The 18,152-nt window shown below is 39.8% G+C and overlaps 2 protein-coding genes and 1 pseudogene across 31 annotated transcripts in view; 2 read left to right on the forward strand and 1 right to left on the reverse strand.

Moving 5' to 3' along the window:
• The first annotated feature begins 4,802 nt into the window (after positions 1-4,802).
• On the forward strand, positions 4,803-12,116 carry LOC103708492 (DnaJ (DUF3353)). 7 transcript variants are annotated; one of them, XR_016399915.1, is made up of 6 exons: positions 4,803-4,995; positions 6,806-7,131; positions 7,249-7,352; positions 9,399-9,843; positions 10,124-10,227; positions 11,711-11,822. XR_016399915.1 is itself a non-coding variant. In XM_089929706.1 (5 exons), exons 2-5 carry the CDS (start codon positions 6,980-6,982, stop codon positions 11,859-11,861), a joined length of 852 nt encoding a protein of 283 aa, XP_089785832.1. In that variant the 5' UTR covers positions 4,805-5,005; positions 6,806-6,979; the 3' UTR covers positions 11,862-12,116. The 7 variants fall into 7 exon arrangements, 6 of the variants coding, with proteins under 6 accessions (XP_089785832.1, XP_038977252.3, XP_038977263.3 ...); XM_089929706.1 differs by lacking the exon at positions 10,124-10,227 and having other exon boundaries at positions 4,805-5,005; positions 11,711-12,116; XM_039121324.3 differs by lacking the exon at positions 10,124-10,227 and having other exon boundaries at positions 4,805-5,005; positions 6,922-7,131; positions 11,711-12,116.
• A 143-nt stretch (positions 12,117-12,259) lies between these two features.
• Positions 12,260-16,111, forward strand: LOC103708493 (fructose-bisphosphate aldolase 2, chloroplastic-like; annotated as a pseudogene). Its single transcript, XR_015976467.2, has 5 exons — positions 12,260-14,480; positions 14,608-15,004; positions 15,092-15,182; positions 15,275-15,499; positions 15,600-16,111. The product of XR_015976467.2 is annotated as a fructose-bisphosphate aldolase 2, chloroplastic-like (transcript).
• Positions 16,112-16,215: 104 nt separating this feature from the next.
• Positions 16,216-18,152, reverse strand: part of LOC103708494 (putative serine protease EDA2) — a 36,720-nt gene continuing 34,783 nt past the window's right edge. For 10 of the 23 annotated variants that reach the window (XR_016399913.1, XR_015976463.2, XR_015976461.2 and 7 more), the window contains one exon: positions 16,216-16,498. Coding sequence is in view for 17 of the 23 variants with exons in the window: in XM_088718609.2 (XP_088574735.2) it covers positions 16,437-16,498 (62 nt within the window). In the remaining 6 variants the exon portion in view is untranslated. The remainder of the gene's footprint in view (positions 16,499-18,152) is intronic. The other 13 variants (XR_015976465.2, XR_015976462.2, XM_088718613.2 and 10 more) reach the window with 2 other exon arrangements.

The raw sequence follows: 18,152 nt of genomic DNA on the forward strand, positions 1-18,152 counted from the left end.
GGCTAAAATCGGATAATGCCATATGTTGCTGGAAAATAGACGCTGACCGCGGGCCGAGAAGGAAGAGCTTCTGCTACAGTACAGTGGTGGATGGCTATCTCCGACAGACTTGCAAAAAATCTTTGGCGGGGGGATTCGACGAAAGCCCTCCGATGCTTAAGTCAGATAGGGACTTTGGAGATATTTTAATGGAGAGATGTTTTCTGGCCTCGGAAGAAGATGATCTCCCTAGAGTCCTCCTATTTTATAGGAGGGGATGTAGTGGTTACACGCAATCGGATGTGATTGCGCAAATATTGATTTAAATGAGTTACCTTAGATGGCGCGAGATTTCGAGCTAGTTGGCGATCGGTTGAGATTGCGTGGATTCAAATATTGACAGCCGTTGTGACGGAGATTACGGGATTTGATCCCGAATATAGAGAATTTGATGGTCCTTTCTTTAGGGGGACCGGCTTGGCTATTGGTGGAGTCAGAGTCGGTTCGAGGTCAATCGGACTTTGTTTAGCCGAGATCACACGTGCCGAGGTCGTTCCTGCCGAGGTCATGCCTACTGAGGTCATGCTTGTCGAGGTCATGCTCGTCGAGGCCGTGCTTGCCGTCAGATTCATGTGCTTTAATTGCATTTTGTGGGATGGTCCACTTTTCCCCCTATCACCATATATTGCCGCTTTAGGAATGGGGAACGGGGAGTTGGCTACTAAACATGATTTCAGTTGATAACATTTTAGTACAATGGTGGTTATTATAATTAAGATTAGAATAACAAAAGTTATGATATTGATAGTTTCAGTTTCTTTTTATGATGTTAACTATGCATAGGCAATAAATCTGACTGCTATTTTAATGTAATGGTTGCAGTATGATGAGAATAACCATGGTTATTTGATCTTATTAATAAAATATTTTTCAGATTAAAAAATAAAAATCCATCCTGGCTTTTAAAAATAGTTTTGTTTTTGTTTTAATTAAATTATTCATTATTGATTTATTGTTTTCTAATATTTTCAGTTATTATCGCGTATGGTGATTGTCATGGCATCCATTCTTTTATTTAAAAATAAAATATGCTTAGGTTGAGCTAGAAGTTGCAATAATCATTTCTATCGTAATGTGAGATAACATATTCATAGAAGTTTTGTTACATGGAGATATTATCAATGCTAAAAGCCAGGTTATAATAGTAATGGCTACTTTTGCTATGCAAAAACATGGTCAGGTATCATATGGCAATTTTATACAAGCATATGCATCTCTATGTATGATGATTTATTGTGACATGATATATGATGATCTTAATGATTGTTATCTTGTTTCGTAGCTTAAGTTCAAATATGGTATATTATTATTACCATATTGGAATTGTGAACAATCGAAAGGCCAGGTGACATATCAAGAATGATGAATAATCAGTAGGTAAAATCATTGAGGGTTGGTGCCGATGTTGTGGATTCGGGGCTTCAAGCTCTGCCCCGATCATGATTAATGATATCAATAGGTTTTCACATGTCTTGTTCGTCTTCTTTTTTTAAAAAAAATATTATGGTCATAATAATGCATTGGTATTGAGCACGTGCAATGTACATGACTTTGTAAAGAGCGGAAAAGTCAAGGATTACCCCTTGGAAAAGAGGAACCATGGGATGAAATATTAAATTCCAATGCTTGCAAAAGAGTCCAACGAAATACTTAGGGCTCGTTTGGTTCACGGGAAAAGAAGGGGGGAAAGTGTGGTCAACGAAAAAGTAATAAAATGCCTCTTGTTTGGTTGGAGTTTTCAAAAGAGAGAGATGAGAAAGTTGTATTCCCATGGGAATATGATTCCCACATTTCATGAAAAAGTCTTTTCCATAAAAAATATGAGAAAGTTACTTTCCATGAGGCGGGAATCAAGCCATTTTTATTTTTTTCCAAAAAGACCCTTCAGCATTAAAGAAGCATTAAAGAGGCATTAAAGACCTAATTTTTATTAAGAGTATAATAGGAATTATACATAACTTTCCCAGGAAAGTGGATGGCCAACTAAACATAAGCACTTTGGAAATTTGTCACTTTCCCATGGTCAACAAAATATGTCAAAAGTACTTTCCTAGGCATTCTCTTCCTAGGAATTTATTTTTCAGGAATTATATTTTTAGGAGGGAAAATGCTTCCCGCGAACCAAACGAGCCCTTAAGAGAATGCATGTTAGGCTATCATACCAAGAAAATATTAAAACAGTAGAGTACATAATTGGGGTGGAGTCGAAATGGAAGAGTTCTTGTTATAATAGTAGAGAAATAAAAATGATGAAATAATATTGAAAAAAAAGGATTTTTTAAATTTTATTTTAAAAGAAAGATCTACTACTGTAGCATCAAGGGAGACAAGTTAAGTTCCATGCACTCCCTTCTTTGTGATATGGGACCTTAGTTACTCTCCATAATGGCGGCACATTTATTTTTCACGTAGAGAGAACCAAGTGACTAACTAACTAGTTAGTAGAGAAGGGTTGTGCTGTCAACAATGAATGAAATGGTTGCTTTCTATTGGCTTTGGTAATACTGACATATCCTTAACCTAAACTCATATCAAGTCAAGGCTTCTTAAATCAAACATGTCCTCTATAGACATCTTTATTGGACCTATCACAAGTTGCGTCTTTCTATTCCTTGCATGCCATCTCAATTTGACCCAAACCATATTGACCTAACCCACCTAAGATAACCTATCTCGAGTCTTCATATTTCTAAGTGCAATCACCTAGTTTGAGACCCAATCAAGTTGTCTTGAGTCAATAATAAAAGAAAAAAAAAAAAGGAAAGAAAGGAAGAAAAAAAGAAAAATCCACTCGAAATGTTTAACTTGTGCATGATCGCTTAAAATCTATTTTAATAGTTTGATCGGTAATCAACGTCCAATAAATGCAACCAAATCAAGTTGGGCGAAGGTACCAACACGCTCTAAAGTTGGGGGGTAGGGTTTAAATGTGACCCACGTCCTGCCTAAAAATGTTTCAATTGAGTCAGTTTGAGAAGAAGAAAACTAAGCCTTAGCCCGTTAGGTTTATAGGTTAGGTTCTAATATGCGAAGACCCATACCCTATCCAACACCCATCAAGTTTAACTCATGTAGTATTAAGTCTCAAGCAAGACACATTATTGGAATCTTTGATCCCTTGATTCCCTTAATAATTAGTTAATAATGACATAGTTTTAGAGCAGTGTAAGGTAAAAGCATACATTACAGGTGAGGTAAATTTTCAACCCCAGGTTTTAGGTTAAATTTGTAAGAATAGATCCCATTTCAAAATTTGTTATGAGTTAAGGAGACCTTAACTTGGCAGAGACCCTCGTCTCAGAAAGTTTCATAGGTTTATTGTGGATACCTATTTGACTTGTAGATTTATTCGGATTTGAACTGGATTCATATATGACGTAGGTTTGGTTCATATTGGAGGGTCTTGGTGACAACCATAAAAATCTCCCAGTGTTAACCATGTCCAGACAAGGTCCTATCATGGCTAGGTTAGGTCAATTTCTACAATCTTGCTAGTAGGACTATAAATAGGTTGGATCAGATGAACATGTGGTTCATCTTAATCCCACTTAGTTTCGATTTTGGATCTTCATTTTGGACACAGACCTATCATCATTAACCAAGTTAGGTACAGTCAAACCCACGAACAAGATCTTAGACCTATTTTTAGATCCCTTCGGTATATCAAATCGAGTCAAGGCCAATCATGACCCAAAACCACTCCAAAATATTCGAGTTCGGGTTAGGACCAGACCAGGTCAAGTATGCAATCCTAGCCAAGCATTTATCTCTCATTTTTTACAATTAAAGTATAATAATTGATAATCACATATTAAATTACTAAAAATCTTAATAAAACTAAACAAATGTTAGATCAAACGTGAATTTCCATCCAAATATGTTCTTAAGTTGATCAAATTAAACTATTATTCCTAAGATACAAGCTAAAATTTTCAAAGAATAAATAAATAGTTATATACCCGAGGACATGGTGTATTAATTTGCATCTTCGTTGAATTTTCCTATAACATTCTCGACAAAAAAAAAGAAGCATATTTCTAAAAAATGAATGCTTAAAATATAATCAAACAAGAGTAGGCGAGATGGAAGAGGGTTATTAGGATGGACAGAGAGGAACTAGTTTAGACGAGAGTCTATCTTTATTGAGAAATATAGTTAGGGGTAAGGAGAAGGGGGTTTTATATGGTTTGAGATTTTGGGCATATACAAAAGAGGTCGGGTTAGATTTGGATCGAAATTATAAATCCTAGACCTTACCCCGTTTTCCAATCAGACCTAATTTTTGATCGATTCATGAATCTACAAATGCAGATTAGGTTGGGTCTAATTGCGTCGGGATCGGGTCAGGCCATGGGTTTACCAAGCCCCTCTGCAGCCTACCAGTTTCTCTCGGCCACCAAGGTGGTAGCCTATTGGTACTGGGTGGGGATTCTAACCTCATGGTCCCAAGTTCGAGTCGCTGCGGCGATGATTAAAATATGACTTCGGCCACTGCTTGGACATGAGGTATAGGACTGCTCTTGGACCGCTAGTAGCCGGGGTGGTGCCAGATGTGACGTACTCACACTTGGAACTCGAGCCAGAGCCCAGAGGGGTAGCTGAGCCGGGCCCATGGGTGGGGAAGGCATGAGTAAAACCGGTCGGGATGCCCAACACACGGTCATTTCTGTCCGCATCGAACATTCTTCTGGCGGGGCGGAGGCCCAGTGGGAGCTGCTACGCGGGGGTGGAAAAAAAAAAAAAAAGAAAAAAAAAAAAAGGAAATCCGACCCGACCCATATGGCCTCTCGCCCTCGTTGCCCCTCTTCAAGTAGTCGTGCTACTGCCCCATCACTCTAAGGTCCCCTCGCCGGCGGAGAGGGAGAGGTTGAAGTAGAAGCGCTTTCGCGAAAAGAGGAGAGCTTGGTGCCTCCCAAGTTTATTTAGCTCTCTACGTCTTCGCCTAGGTTTCCACAGGTGCGTTTTGGTATGCCATAACCTTATCCACTTCAATTCTCCCTCAATCCCGTTTTCGTTCGGTGTTTAACGGAAGAAGGTAGTGGGCTGGGTTGCAGATTTCCTCTATCAATTTGATTTTTTTTTTCGGTGTTGCCATGGAGAAACGCTCTATAATTGAGGAATCCATTTCGCTTTATTGCCCTGATTTTTTTTTTTTTGGTATTTTCTTATCGAGCTTCTTGATTCTGAGATGCGGTCGTGTGAGTCTTTTCTGAGATGCTTCAAACTTATATATCATGAGAAAGGAAAATCTTTATCAAAGAGAGTCACTATCGCATCTGGTACCTGTGAAGATGATAATGCTCGATTCCAAGTTAATATATGCAATCTAGTGTCTGTGATTCATACCTTTTCTGACAGTCCTATTGAGACCTTAGTGGTTTAGCTAGAGCCCAGAAGTGTTGCCAAAAATGATGTTTTTATAGAGGGAAATGGCTCCTCTTAACACTTTACCGTGTCTGAGTCCTTTCTTCTTGTGAGCAAGATCACAATGGGTTAAGCTATCCCAAGAAAATTTACTGCCAGTAATATTACTCATAATAGTGTGAGGGAGCATTGAACGTTTCTCATATTATGTAATCTACAATATTCTAAACAAGCGACTTTATCTTGATAGCCTGCTTGTTATCAGGGTTCTTGTGAAGATGTTTTGGAAGCAGGAGGAGATAAATAGTAGTCGTTGGAAGTTCTGGACAATCTCCAGCACGGCTCTCTTTTAATATTAGAAAGGTTGATGTTTGTTTTAGTAGCTCTATAGAGAGGGTTTGATTGAGAGAATGCGGAAATGCCATTTCCTAAATTATCGGTCACTAGGTAGGGCATGGTTTTAGATGTCCTGTATGTTAAATCTTACCGGAGGATGTATCTTATGGTCATTCAAAGGAATTCTTGAAGGGGAGAACAAGTTCAGGATTTTAATAAACTTTGCACATATATGGAATTCTCTGGATTCTTAGTACACTGATGTGAACTGAAGGTAGTTTGACACATATCCTTAAAAAAAGGTGATATGAAAGAGAAAAAAGTAAAGAAATAGAGGGCTGAGAGGAGAAGAGAAAAGATAGAGCAGAATGGGAGTTCTAAATTTGATTTTGTGCATCCATATCTGTCAATTATATATTAGCCAAACATATCTCCTAATCTTCAATTTTATTTAATTTCTGCCATTCCTAAACCATCTGTTCTTTTAGCACCTTTTGGACCTCAGAATCACTTCATTTGGTATCTCTATATGAAACCTTCTCTCTTTTTCATTCACCAAAATTTTGCTAGCAAGTTCCTAAACTAGTTTGCAACCTAATCCTGCATGATAGTTTCTGTAGTTTTCAATAGCAATTACCCTAGGTGATCAATTATCTCTGAAAATATTCTAAATGCCGCTGCCATATCTTGAGTATCCAACTGTATCGGCCTTTTTATCTTTAGTTTGTCTACTAATCCATAACGACTAGCCAGTGTACTTATGGTACGATCTATCATAAGCATAAGCATGTCACTTCGATCTGTCTAATGCCTAGCAAATAAAGGTTTTTGTGGTTTACAATCCAGAAATGTGGGTATTTTATGACTTGGTTGCATATAATGCCTTACATTTATACGGCTTTTCCCAACGGTATTTATTTTTGTAATGCACTTTTCATTGAAACATCTTTTTCTGTTGATTCAGAGTATTAGGTTCAGTAGATATGGTGCATTTCTTGTTTGCATACATATGATCTTTTTGTTTGTTGCTTTTGTTGGTAATAATTATTATATTCTTGATTCGTAGATGTGGAGTATTTGCTGACTTTTTGATGCATGAGTGTCCTGAATTATGATTTGAGGGGTTGAAGACATAGATTGACCAAGAAAATGTTTTGATTTTTTACTGCTGCCTCCTTTCAGTCTACTCAGAAAAACTTATCCTAGCACATTGGTGGCAGCTATTTGGTTATACTTCAAGATGTCTGTATGTGGCTTGAGTTGTAGTCCCTCAAGAATTTCTTCTTGTTTGGTAACTGCAAGAAAATCAAGCTCATTACATGGATTAGCTTCACCTTTTACTGCAAACGGAAGCTCTTGGGAAAGGGTGAAGCGTTTATCCTGTATAGACAGGTAATATATGATTTATTATTTATTCATTGTGAATCCTTGTTAGCTTATTTCGGTTAAGGAATTTTTTAGCTCGATCATTTGCATGACTTTCCTAGGGATGCTACCTTTTACTTGCAGGAACTATTTAATTCCTCAGATCCATAAACATTCAACTAAAAGAAATGACAAATTCAGGAGTAGAATATATGCATCATTTGGTGATACAGCTGATGATTCAACTGGTAAGTAGCCTTTTATGCATCTTCTTGATTTCTTAATAATTCAAACCTTTATGGTTCTGTTGATATTGTGAATATCACATTACAAGTTTGAAATGTATAGTCTTCAAGGTAAGGTTCGCCGTCTCGGTATCGGACCCCGTACCGGTGCCACATTAGTACAGTGTCGGTATGGTATGGTGCGGAATTTTTTGGGCATACCGTCCGATACCACACTAGTATAACGTCGGTACGATACGGTGCATAATTTTTTTGGCGTATCGAGTGTTGGTACGTCACCCATACCGGATACCGGTACTGAAATGGTACGGTAGGCGTACCATGCTTCAAGGTATGTTATGAACAATAATGTACTTTTGGTTGCACCTTGGTCAACAAAATTCAGAAGATTCAATGATGCATTTATTGGTCATGGAGGTTTGTGGTCCACTCTCTGTATGCATTAAGTATGTTGAACCATGAATGATATTCAGTAGTTTGTGACTCCTAAACAAGATGTACAGTGGATGAAGAAGGCTTCATCATTGATATGTTTATACTGAACAAAAATGATGAATTATCTAATTATGCGTGGTGTAGTGTGGAATATTGAGTTGCTAGTGGTTTAAGTAACACTTCAGTCGTTATAATAAATGAAAGCATGTACCCCAACAGTATAATCCATTTTAAAGTAAACACTGAAGGCAAATGACTTAAGAAGTAATACCAACCATTCAGTGCCTAACATTTATTGCAAAAAGGTCCTGCTCAGTCTTCCTAGAGACAAGTAAAATTAAAGAAGAGAAATGGAAACCCCTGATGGATGAGCAATAAGCAAGCTCAGAACTTTAATGGAGAAGAGATAGTTTGAGAAAGCTAACAAGCGATCATGGTTGAAACAGAGCAAAAGATGCCAATAACCATATTGCAGTTGTTATTAGACTGGGGCAGTGAAATGCGTCAAACTACTGAAGTTAATGGTTGTGTGCAGGATTGCAGATCTAGTCACAATTGTTCAGTTGAAGCTTTATAGATGCTGAATGGCTATGTGAACAATAAACTGTTTGTCTAGCAAACTTGAAGATCATTCAAAATCGATCTGGTAGGAGAGCATGCCTACCAATAAGCATCCACATGGCCTAAATACAGACTGTCAACTTTCATCTTGACCTAGTAAGTGCACTTTGTTATTGTATTCATGGTCATCTCTGATGGTCATCATGTTGTATACATATAGAGGTAAGAAAGTTATGACCACAATTTGAGAGCCGATGGGCGTGTTAAGATCATGGCCACTAAACTAAGAGCCCAGTTCCAACATTTTTAGTATTTTTCCTCCCTTAAGCTTACCCTCTCACACTAGGCATGAGAGCCCTGTATCAGAATACCAATGAAGATAGCATACCTTTTCAGAGAGACAGAAAGTAATACAGATTTTATATGACCTTCTCTATTAGATCTATTTGATGAAAGGCGTTCTCCATGAGAGCTGATTTTTGAATGCTGACACTCATGCACAGAGCTTCAACTAGACGAGTCCTTTTCTCACCTTTGTTGGTCTGCTGGGGATCCATATGGGGATTATAAGCTCCTTGGTTGCAGCCCAGAAAATTTGCTAATTAGGTGGAGCCACAGAAGACAGTGGTGAAAAATCCGCTAAAAATAAAAAAGTTCAATAAGCTAACATTTTAGCCGGCATTGCCCAGAAATTAGTTGTGGTAAGAAATCATATTTTTCTATTTACGAAAATGACCGCATATGAATATGCAAGCAAATAGTCTGTAAAAGTTGGTGTAAATGTAAGCCAAGAATTATGTACTTTATGTTTCTATAGCAAGTAGCCTTGTGTAATAGTTGAACTGTACATTATATTTTTAAAAAAACAATTCCTCCCTAAATTTCTTCTCCAAAGGCACTTAAACATGATTGCATTTAATCAGCTGCTGCTGCCGCACAACATTATGCAGCCTATATTAATGTTCTTGTGAATGTTACAATTTTGATTTAATATCTGTTATGCCCCTTCATCAATCGCTTAATTTCTTTCCTGATCTTTCTTCATTGGTTCAGCTATCTTTCCCAGGATTCATGTGAAGGACCCATACAAACGGCTTGGGATTAGCCGGGAAGCATCTGAAGAAGAAATTCAAGCTGCCAGGAACTTTTTGATAAATAAATATGCTGGACACAAACCAAGTGTTGATGCAATAGAATCAGCTCACGACAAAATCATTATGCAGAGCTTTCATGAGAGAAAAAACCCAAAAATCGACATCAACAAAAAAATAAGGGAAGTTACACAATCACGTGTTGTCAAGGCCATTGCAAGTAGGTTTGAAGCTCCATCCACAAATGTCATTTTAAAGACAGCCGGTGCATTCATATTGCTAGGGGCACTCACTGTTATATTTCCAACGGAAGAAGGGCCGACACTCCAAGTGGCGATTTCTCTTATAGTAACCATATATTTTATATACCAGAGGCTTAAGAGTCGACTCCGAGCCTTCTTATATGGGTATGCTTACTCTTTCACTAGTACACACAGATTTCTGTTCTTGCTTTGCAGCTACATGCTCACATATTTTACATTTAGTACCACATAAAGTCACTAGATATGAGGCATTCTTTGAGTGATCTCTTCATTGAGCTGCCCCTTTGTTTGTCTTAGTATTGTCCTCAACAACATGTTGATAGCAGATGCGTGCACACTCGACAACATATACTTGTGAAATATTTTCTTTGAATCATGAATAGTGGGCTCTGCATGTAACCATACCTAAATGGTTTTATCCCAGGGATTTTATGAATTTTCAGTGCCTTCTAGGAGTTCCCTGCTGGTTATAGTAGATGACGCAAGGGGACAGACATGCTATCTGAAATATGGCAATACCTCATCATGGTATGACATAGAAGTTTATCGGAATGGTTTCTTTGCATATCAACCTGCAATTATCAACTAACAACAAATGACTTAAATGACAACCAGTTTCAGGTAACTGAAAACTGTATAATTTCTGTTTCAGTATTAGTTTATTAAGTTCACATATACGGGGACTCGACTATAAATGTCTAAGGGATAGACCCAGATATGACCTGCTTGCTTGATAAGTTAGGTCAGAAGTGGTCTAAATTCAAGGGTTGGAACACTTTTTTTTTTGGGAACTTTTCTTTTTCCTATCTTGGCTTAATTTTGATGATCAGGCAAGGAGCTAGGCAACTTGGAGTTCAGTTTTGTTATGGCACATTTATCCAATTTACAGTTTACACTTTGGGTGCAGGCTGGGTCTCAGTTGAGTTTGGTACCGGTTAGATCCATGTCTAGTGATAGACTTGCCACCCTAATCACATAAGAGTATCTGTATATGCAATTTAATAATCCCCTTGCTGGAGGCTATTAGGCTCCACTTCATTCAGTCAGAAAGCTTTCTCCATGTCACATTGCAATCAATCAGGTGTGCTGGTCATCCTGATGCATTGAGTGCACCAAGTCATTTGCAAATAGCAGATTATCCTTAATTATGTGGGTCCCTAATTCAATCCTGACTTTTTATCATTTTGCAAAGCACAATTTTATGATCTCAAGATAAAATTTAAGCAAGACACTGTAAGGGCTCATATTTGTAGTGATCTGTAGTTCTTCGGAGATTGTAAATATTAAAATGGGAGCAGTATCATTGATGTTCCATTCCCTCAGACATAAGATCAGACCTAAAGAAATGTTGTAGTCAGAGAACAGATTACTCTCACTGTTGGCCAAAATTTGGTAAAGAAGTGCAGATTCTGTGGAGGTTATCCAAAATAAACTTGAGGTCCCTTGAGGATCACTGGCCTTCTCAGTCTTTAAAGTTGACAGAGGATAATGCTGACAGATTCAGAGAGTTGATACATGGAAATTAAAATATCTGGAAGAGCAGCTAATAGAGTTATTGAATCTTTAAAAGGAGTGAATGGGATTAGTATGCTATTACCCTCATTAAGCTATATGGTAGAGCACATTTTGGATAGAGAATATGCAATTACACTGTCATTTTGCAAGAGAAAAAGAACACTATTTTTTTTTTGTCATTATGTCTTTGTAGCTTTTCCTTTTAAAGAGAAAAATGTTCTTGTTGTATTTTCAAATTCAAGGGATTCTCCAGCATAAGTCTAAGATCGATACACTGATTTGCTGATGTTTAAGCGTGTAATGATCTTTTCTGCCACTGATAAATTACTTGAGTTGCAGGAATATATTAATTAGATTTTCAGTCTTAGGCTTCTAGCTAGATCAAGAGTCCCTGTAAATGTTGAAGTGGTTATGTCATTCAACTGTGACACATTTGTCTGTAGTCATTATTTTAAGAATTCCTTCTCTTAAAGCTGATATTGCGGGTATCTTTCAGGATTGGGGCTTTCTTTGGTTCATGGCTGTTGGGCACCTTCTTGATGGTCTCTGTCATGCCACCTCTACTTCAAGGTCCGAGGAGTTTGGAGGTCAACACTTCTCTGATAAGCTACATACTTCTATGGGTGTCTTCCACTTACCTGAAGTAGAAATTCTTGTGCCGGTTGAATCCTTTTTCTTGAAGTAAGCAAGGCAAATTATCATGACTTGACTGCTACCATGAGTTTCCCTGAAATGTGGCACTTTTCATGCTTTCTTAATATTTCTAGAATCTGATAGATGCTTTTACTTTGGAAAAGAAACTGAGGAAAAGTTTATTCATTGTTCGTAGTGTATGACTATTGCTACCCATGAATTGATAGGAATGGCAGCCATTTTGTAGTGTAGGCTTTGATTTCTGTCAACACATGGATTGTTGCGGCCTCTAGGTAGATTGTTTGTCATTTGGGAATATCTAACTGTAGACTTGTTGGTGCACATTTTGTTTCCTTTCCGACTTGCCAAAAGGGAACTAAACCAGTGTTCTCGTCGACAAGCTGAAGAAGTCACTAATTCTTTTTATAAGAGGAATCTCTAAAATTTCTCCATCATTCTTGTTAACTTGGTGGTGTTATATAGAGCATGGTTGGGTTGCTAACAGCCATTTTCTGGAATTAGATGACTTCCAACATTGGGAATGATTTATGGAGAGATTATATATCCTGTATATTGACCATCATGTATGTGGATATCTAGTTTTATATTGACTTTCAGAGGGTATGTCATTCTCGACTCCTTAATTTTGTTGATTTCTGCACTCATCTCAACAGGCATATTATTGTGTGCGGGGAAATGATAACATGGTGAAATATCTGGAGTCTTGACATGGCTAGTTCCCATGTAAAAATATCCGGTCCATGTTGCATATTGAACTACACGATTGAGCAATCAGGGTTGCAAGACTGGTAAGGCCCTGTTTGGATTGATCTCCTGTGAGATGGAAGGAAACGATGGAGTGGAAGGGAGAGGGGAGAGAGAGGGTTGATTCCTGCGGGAAGATTATTAAAAAAGAATAAAAAGATAAAAACTATTGAGGGTCTGTTCTGTTTGAGTGTTTATGCAGGAATTTTTCGGGAATCAGGTTTGTCGGCCTCTCAGCCTGCAGTTTTATGAGGACTCATCCAAATCCTAGCCTGTTGGTCTACAGGAGAAATTCACTATGTGCATAATGTGGTGGTGCACCATGCTGTGTCTTGGTTCCTATGGATCTCGTTCATTGTATTTCTCGGATTGCAGCTCTGCACATTTTATCTCCGTTTGTTCCTGTGCTGTACTGCTGTGCATGCAGTGCTGGATGAATGTCGAAGGGAAAAAGGGATCAATGAAGGAGTTTTCCTCTTCTTTTTTTTTTCCCCTTATGAAGTCAGGTTGATGATGCATGCCATAACCAAATAACTGCCTAATCCAAGAATTGAGTAAAAAATCCAACCTGATTTTTTTTTTCTTTTTTTTTTTTATTTTCTGGGGATGGGGAGTACATACTCTCACTCTCCCTCTCAGACTCTCTCTCCCTTCTTTCTCTCTGGCCATTCTGCGGATGCTGCCTGATCAGACAAGATTTTTCCAAACAGGTTCCAAGTGTTTTTTCTTTCCTGCTAAAGCCTTCTGAATTTTAATTTTATTGGATGTATTCGTATATGCATTGTATGAAAAATTTGTGAAAAAAAAACCGGGCCCTGGATGAAGACAGCATGGTGCTACGAAGGGTGCAAGACCTGGTCACGCAGAATGTGTCTACATTAGCCTTATTAAATTGCGAAATACAAAGCTATGCAAGAACAATAGCTAAATATATCGGTGGGACCACTCATGAGGATGGTCCCTTGTCCCAAGTGGCCGATTTCTTCTAGAAGTCTGTCTGGCCCGAGATGGAACGAGAACTAGGAGGAATCAAGGAATGAAGGCCAAGACGAAGGACGGCACCTAGGGACGTGAAATCCTCAGGGCAATGCTCTAACCGTTGACACCAAGATGCCCAATATCTGAGCTCGAGCCAAAGCCATGATCATCACAAAATAATTTGAGAAAGAACCAACCGTAAAAATAAGGATGTTAGCAAAACAATTATACATCTCACACTCCTAGCCTAAAGCTTCCAAAACACCGGAATGGACTCCCTAGTCTCCCAAAACCTCCAGTGTTTTCTGATGTCTAAGATTTTGTTTAAAAAATCCTCCTCAGGTGTTCGGCCTGGCCACGGACACTCCGGGCCCAATGGCCATGGTTAGCTCTGAAACGGACCTCGTTTTCTGCATATGGTTCAGGCTGCGGTTTTGGTGCGTTTGTAAGTGATAAAAGCAGGGGATGCCTTGCGCCAAGCCGGAGTTTTCTTGAAAACTGACGCAGTAGCATCAATAGTCTCACAAGCAAGGCATGTTGGGATAATCTATGGGAGGATTGACACAACGTTGGTAATAGAATGTAAAACTATATGTATGAGCTTGTACATGGAAATCCTCTCTATCTAGAGTCATCCTCTTAGCTGAACAGTCAAATTCCATGAGTCAAATTCCAGTCTTCCAGGGTGCAAGTGAAAGAGATCTCTCTCTGAGACTTCGATGGCATCGGCATCCCTCCTCAAGACCTCTCCGCTCATCCACAAGTCAGAGTGGGTGAAGGGCCAGTCCCTTCGCCACCCATCTGCCTCCGTCACCATCCAGTCCCACCCTGCCGCCTCCCTCACGGTCCGTGCCGCCACCTCCTACGCCGATGAGCTCGTGAAGACTGCGGTATGCATATCATCAAACACCTCGGAAGATCTGCACCACCAACTTGTTTTTGCTCACTTTGCTAGCAAATTTAGAATTTAATTTTCCTTGTTCTGATGTTTCTGTGCTGCTGCATCGAATGGCTTAGAAAACCATCGCCTCACCAGGGCGTGGCATCCTGGCCATGGACGAGTCAAACGCGACGTGCGGGAAGAGGCTGGCGTCCATCGGGCTGGAGAACACGGAAGCCAACCGCCAGGCCTACCGCACCCTGCTCGTCACCGCCCCCGGTCTCGGCAACTACATCTCCGGTGCCATCCTCTTCGAGGAGACCCTCTACCAATCCACCACTGATGGCAAGAAGATGGTCGACGTCCTTGTCTCCCAGAACATCGTCCCCGGCATCAAGGTTGACAAGGTGAACGACCAATTCACTAATTGATCAATTAAAGAACTCTAATTAAAGAATCTTGGTGCCAAGGTCTTGACGGGCTGGCATCCCGCACCGCCGCTTACTACCAGCAAGGTGCTCGCTTTGCCAAATGGTAAGAACTCGCAGCACCCCCACACCTCATCCCGTCACCTTCTCCATGCAACTTAAGCTATCCTAAAATCTATTCTTGTATGAATAGGCGGACCGTGGTGAGCATTCCCAATGGTCCTTCGGCCCTCGCTGTGAAGGAAGCTGCCTGGGGTCTTGCTCGCTACGCCGCTATTGCACAGGTATAGTCTTCTACTCGAAGAATTCTTGTCTCAAGTCTTTTGTGCATCACGTTCTGCATGAGCGCTCTGCATGGAATGGATTTGCTTCGCAGGACAGCGGCCTTGTCCCAATTGTGGAGCCAGAGATCCTGCTGGATGGCGACCACGGGATCGAACGCACCTTCGAGGTGGCGCAGCAGGTCTGGGCTGAGGTCTTCTACTGCATGGCGGAGAACAACGTGATGTTTGAAGGGATCCTCCTCAAGCCCAGCATGGTCGCAGAGTACACCCTCAAGCTCCTCCACCGGCGGATTCCTCCCGCTGTCCCCGGAATCATCGCAAGCGTCCCATCCCTCTAATCTGAATAAAAGTCCTCGAGCGTTTTGATCTGCATATGACTTCGTGATCATAACATGACTGGATGGCTCTGGATGCCAGTTTCTGTCGGGCGGGCAAATGGCAATCCGAGGTGGAGGCGACTCTGAACCTGAACGCCATGAACCAGAGTCCCAACCCATGGCATGTGTCCTTCTCGTATGCGAGAGCCCTTCAGAACACCTGCCTGAAGACATGGGCAGGGCGGCCCGAGAATGCGAAGGCAGCCCAGGAGGTACTGCTGGTGCGTGCCAAGGTAAACTCCCTTGCGCAGCTTGGGAAGTACACTGGCGAGGGCGAGTCAGAGGTATCCATGCAAGGGATGTTTGTCAAGGGCTACACCTACTAAGCTTTGCACCACCTCTTGTTTCCCTGTTGACGGATTTAAGAAGAATAGGCTGCTACCTTCCTCTCTTCGTGCTTATACTACGTAGACATGGAAGACTATTTTTGTTCACCATCAGTTCCTTCAGCTACTACAAAAATTCTTGGCTGTGAGACCATGCAGTGTCTTTATGTATAATAAAAAGCCCTTGGTATCTTTATTTTTTCCCCTTTAAGTTAGATACTTCTAATTAGCGTTCCAAAGTAATTTATAATATTGCAACAGCGACAATAGAGCTATCTGAATGAGTTAAGGACACTTTGCAACCTAAATACCTTTAATAAGTCAAGTCTATAATGAAGTTGTCATGCAAATAAAATTTTAGGCATAGCATAATTACAGCCTTTTCGTGAGCAAAGAAATATTCTGATAATACATAAATCACATGATTAAGTCCATCATTAATCACTCAGATATATTTATGAAGCATATCTAATAAATACATTCTTCCTCTAGTTCAATTTATCACTGATGAAGAATTAGGCCTTCAGAATAAACTTGAATTATGAGAGCAGTCAAGCACTTGAAATCATCCTTCCTGCTGCCATAAACAAGTCAGGTTCATCATCATCAGGTCCTGAACATACCAGGGAGAAAAACAGCTGATTTGACTAGCTTACATGCAAGTACACAACAAAATAATATTCAGGTAAGAAATTAGAATTTTCACTTGCATATATAACATGAGTTGAAATATTTTACATATGCATCATGACCAAAATTCCCTATATCCGTACCGGATCCGTACTGGTGCCACACCATCGGTGTCGGTACAGTACGGTACAATATGTAGTATGTTTGGGATACCGAGCATCGGTACGCCATCAGTATCAATACCGATACCAAACTGATACGGTACGTACGGTACCATTCGGTACGGTACGATACAACATACCATGGTCGTGATGTAGTCTAATGGAGAGGGCTTGTCTGGGTATATCTATGCTTGGATCGGGCTTGTCTCCTACTTGTCGTGAATCCTACATGAGTAACCCCTAGGCTTGCTTCTTGCTGCTGCTGGACCTCTTATCCCATGCCAGGTCGTCAAGCCCAGCAAGACCCATACCATAATTAGTAACTTCTAATTAGATATAGCTGCAGCTTTTGGCTTAAACTTCATTATCAAATTATTAAATCGGACAATACCTTATTCAAATTGTAATGAGATGGTTTAGGTGTTGAAACAGACAATACCTTTTTTGTGCTAATTTTCTTTATTTTACATTTACAGAATTCCTCTAACCACCTTTGGAAGACCAAAAAAACAAGTTGCTGCAGGCTTAAGCCAAAAACCACAGGTGTATATATTTAGGAAAGAGATTTACGATCTCAGACTTTCTGCCTTCTGTTCTTATGTCAGGGGCTTAACGTTACTTTGATCTAATTACACCTATGATTTCCAGAGAGATAAGGCAGAAAATGTTTTTTATCTTACAAAAGGAAAAACTGAGATCACATAGGCTAACCATGGATCTATCAAAAAAAGGGTCATGTCTGCTACAACTTAAAAATATTAAGTTCCCTTTCCTCTTTAGTATGATAGCAATTCTATTTTCTATGTTTTTCCTCTGGATCAAGGACACTCAACCTAATCTCTTTCTCTCTCATTTCCTTTCTCTTTCTTTAGTCTGACTTAAAATTATTATCTTAATTCATATATGTCAGATACCACCAACCCTCTTAGATTGTCAGGTATCCAACGGATGTATCTGACGTCCAATATGGTGATGGTAACTTTGAAGATTTACACCAGGAGATAGGGGAGGAGGAGGTGGAGAGGGAGGGAGGACGCGGCGGGGGGGGGGGGGGGGGGGGGGGGGGGGGTGTCCACACCAAAATTATTAGGATTTAGTGAAGGAATGTCAAAATCTAATCCAGGTTTCCTAGAATGGATTCATGAGTGACAATAGGATGACAGTGATCAACAGATGTTATTTATGAATATTCAACCAATTAGTTAAAGGATGCATGAAATGAGCTCAATTCTGTAGATCTAGCTGTTGAAGATCTACAAGGAGGCTTCCTATTGCCAAACGTATCGAAGAGTCTGCATGACAGGTCTAAGAGCAAGGTTTGAAAGATTCACTACAGAAAAAATGATCCACATTAGGTTTCTTATTTCTTTGTTAGTGTTTCTATTTCTTTGTTAGATTATTCACCATCATTATATCTAAAAGACTGCTAACATCTTCTAGTATAATACCAGGAAAGCATTCATTCAGTAGAAGTTG

This window comes from Phoenix dactylifera, chromosome 3, assembly GCF_051530095.1.
Source record: "Phoenix dactylifera cultivar Ajwa chromosome 3, Ajwa_hap1_PhDact_Kaust_v1.1, whole genome shotgun sequence".
Lineage (NCBI taxonomy): Eukaryota > Viridiplantae > Streptophyta > Magnoliopsida > Arecales > Arecaceae > Phoenix > Phoenix dactylifera.

Excerpts from the sequence above, each read along its gene's own strand:
- LOC103708492 (XM_089929706.1), top strand. The coding sequence starts at position 6,980 with ATGTCTGTATGTGGCTTGAGTTGTAGTCCCTCAAGAATTTCTTCTTGT. Across the intron at positions 7,132-7,248 it reads CGTTTATCCTGTATAGACAG|GAACTATTTAATTCCTCAGA; the intron begins GTAATATATGAT and ends TTTTACTTGCAG. Across the intron at positions 7,353-9,398 it reads TACAGCTGATGATTCAACTG|CTATCTTTCCCAGGATTCAT; the intron begins GTAAGTAGCCTT and ends TCATTGGTTCAG.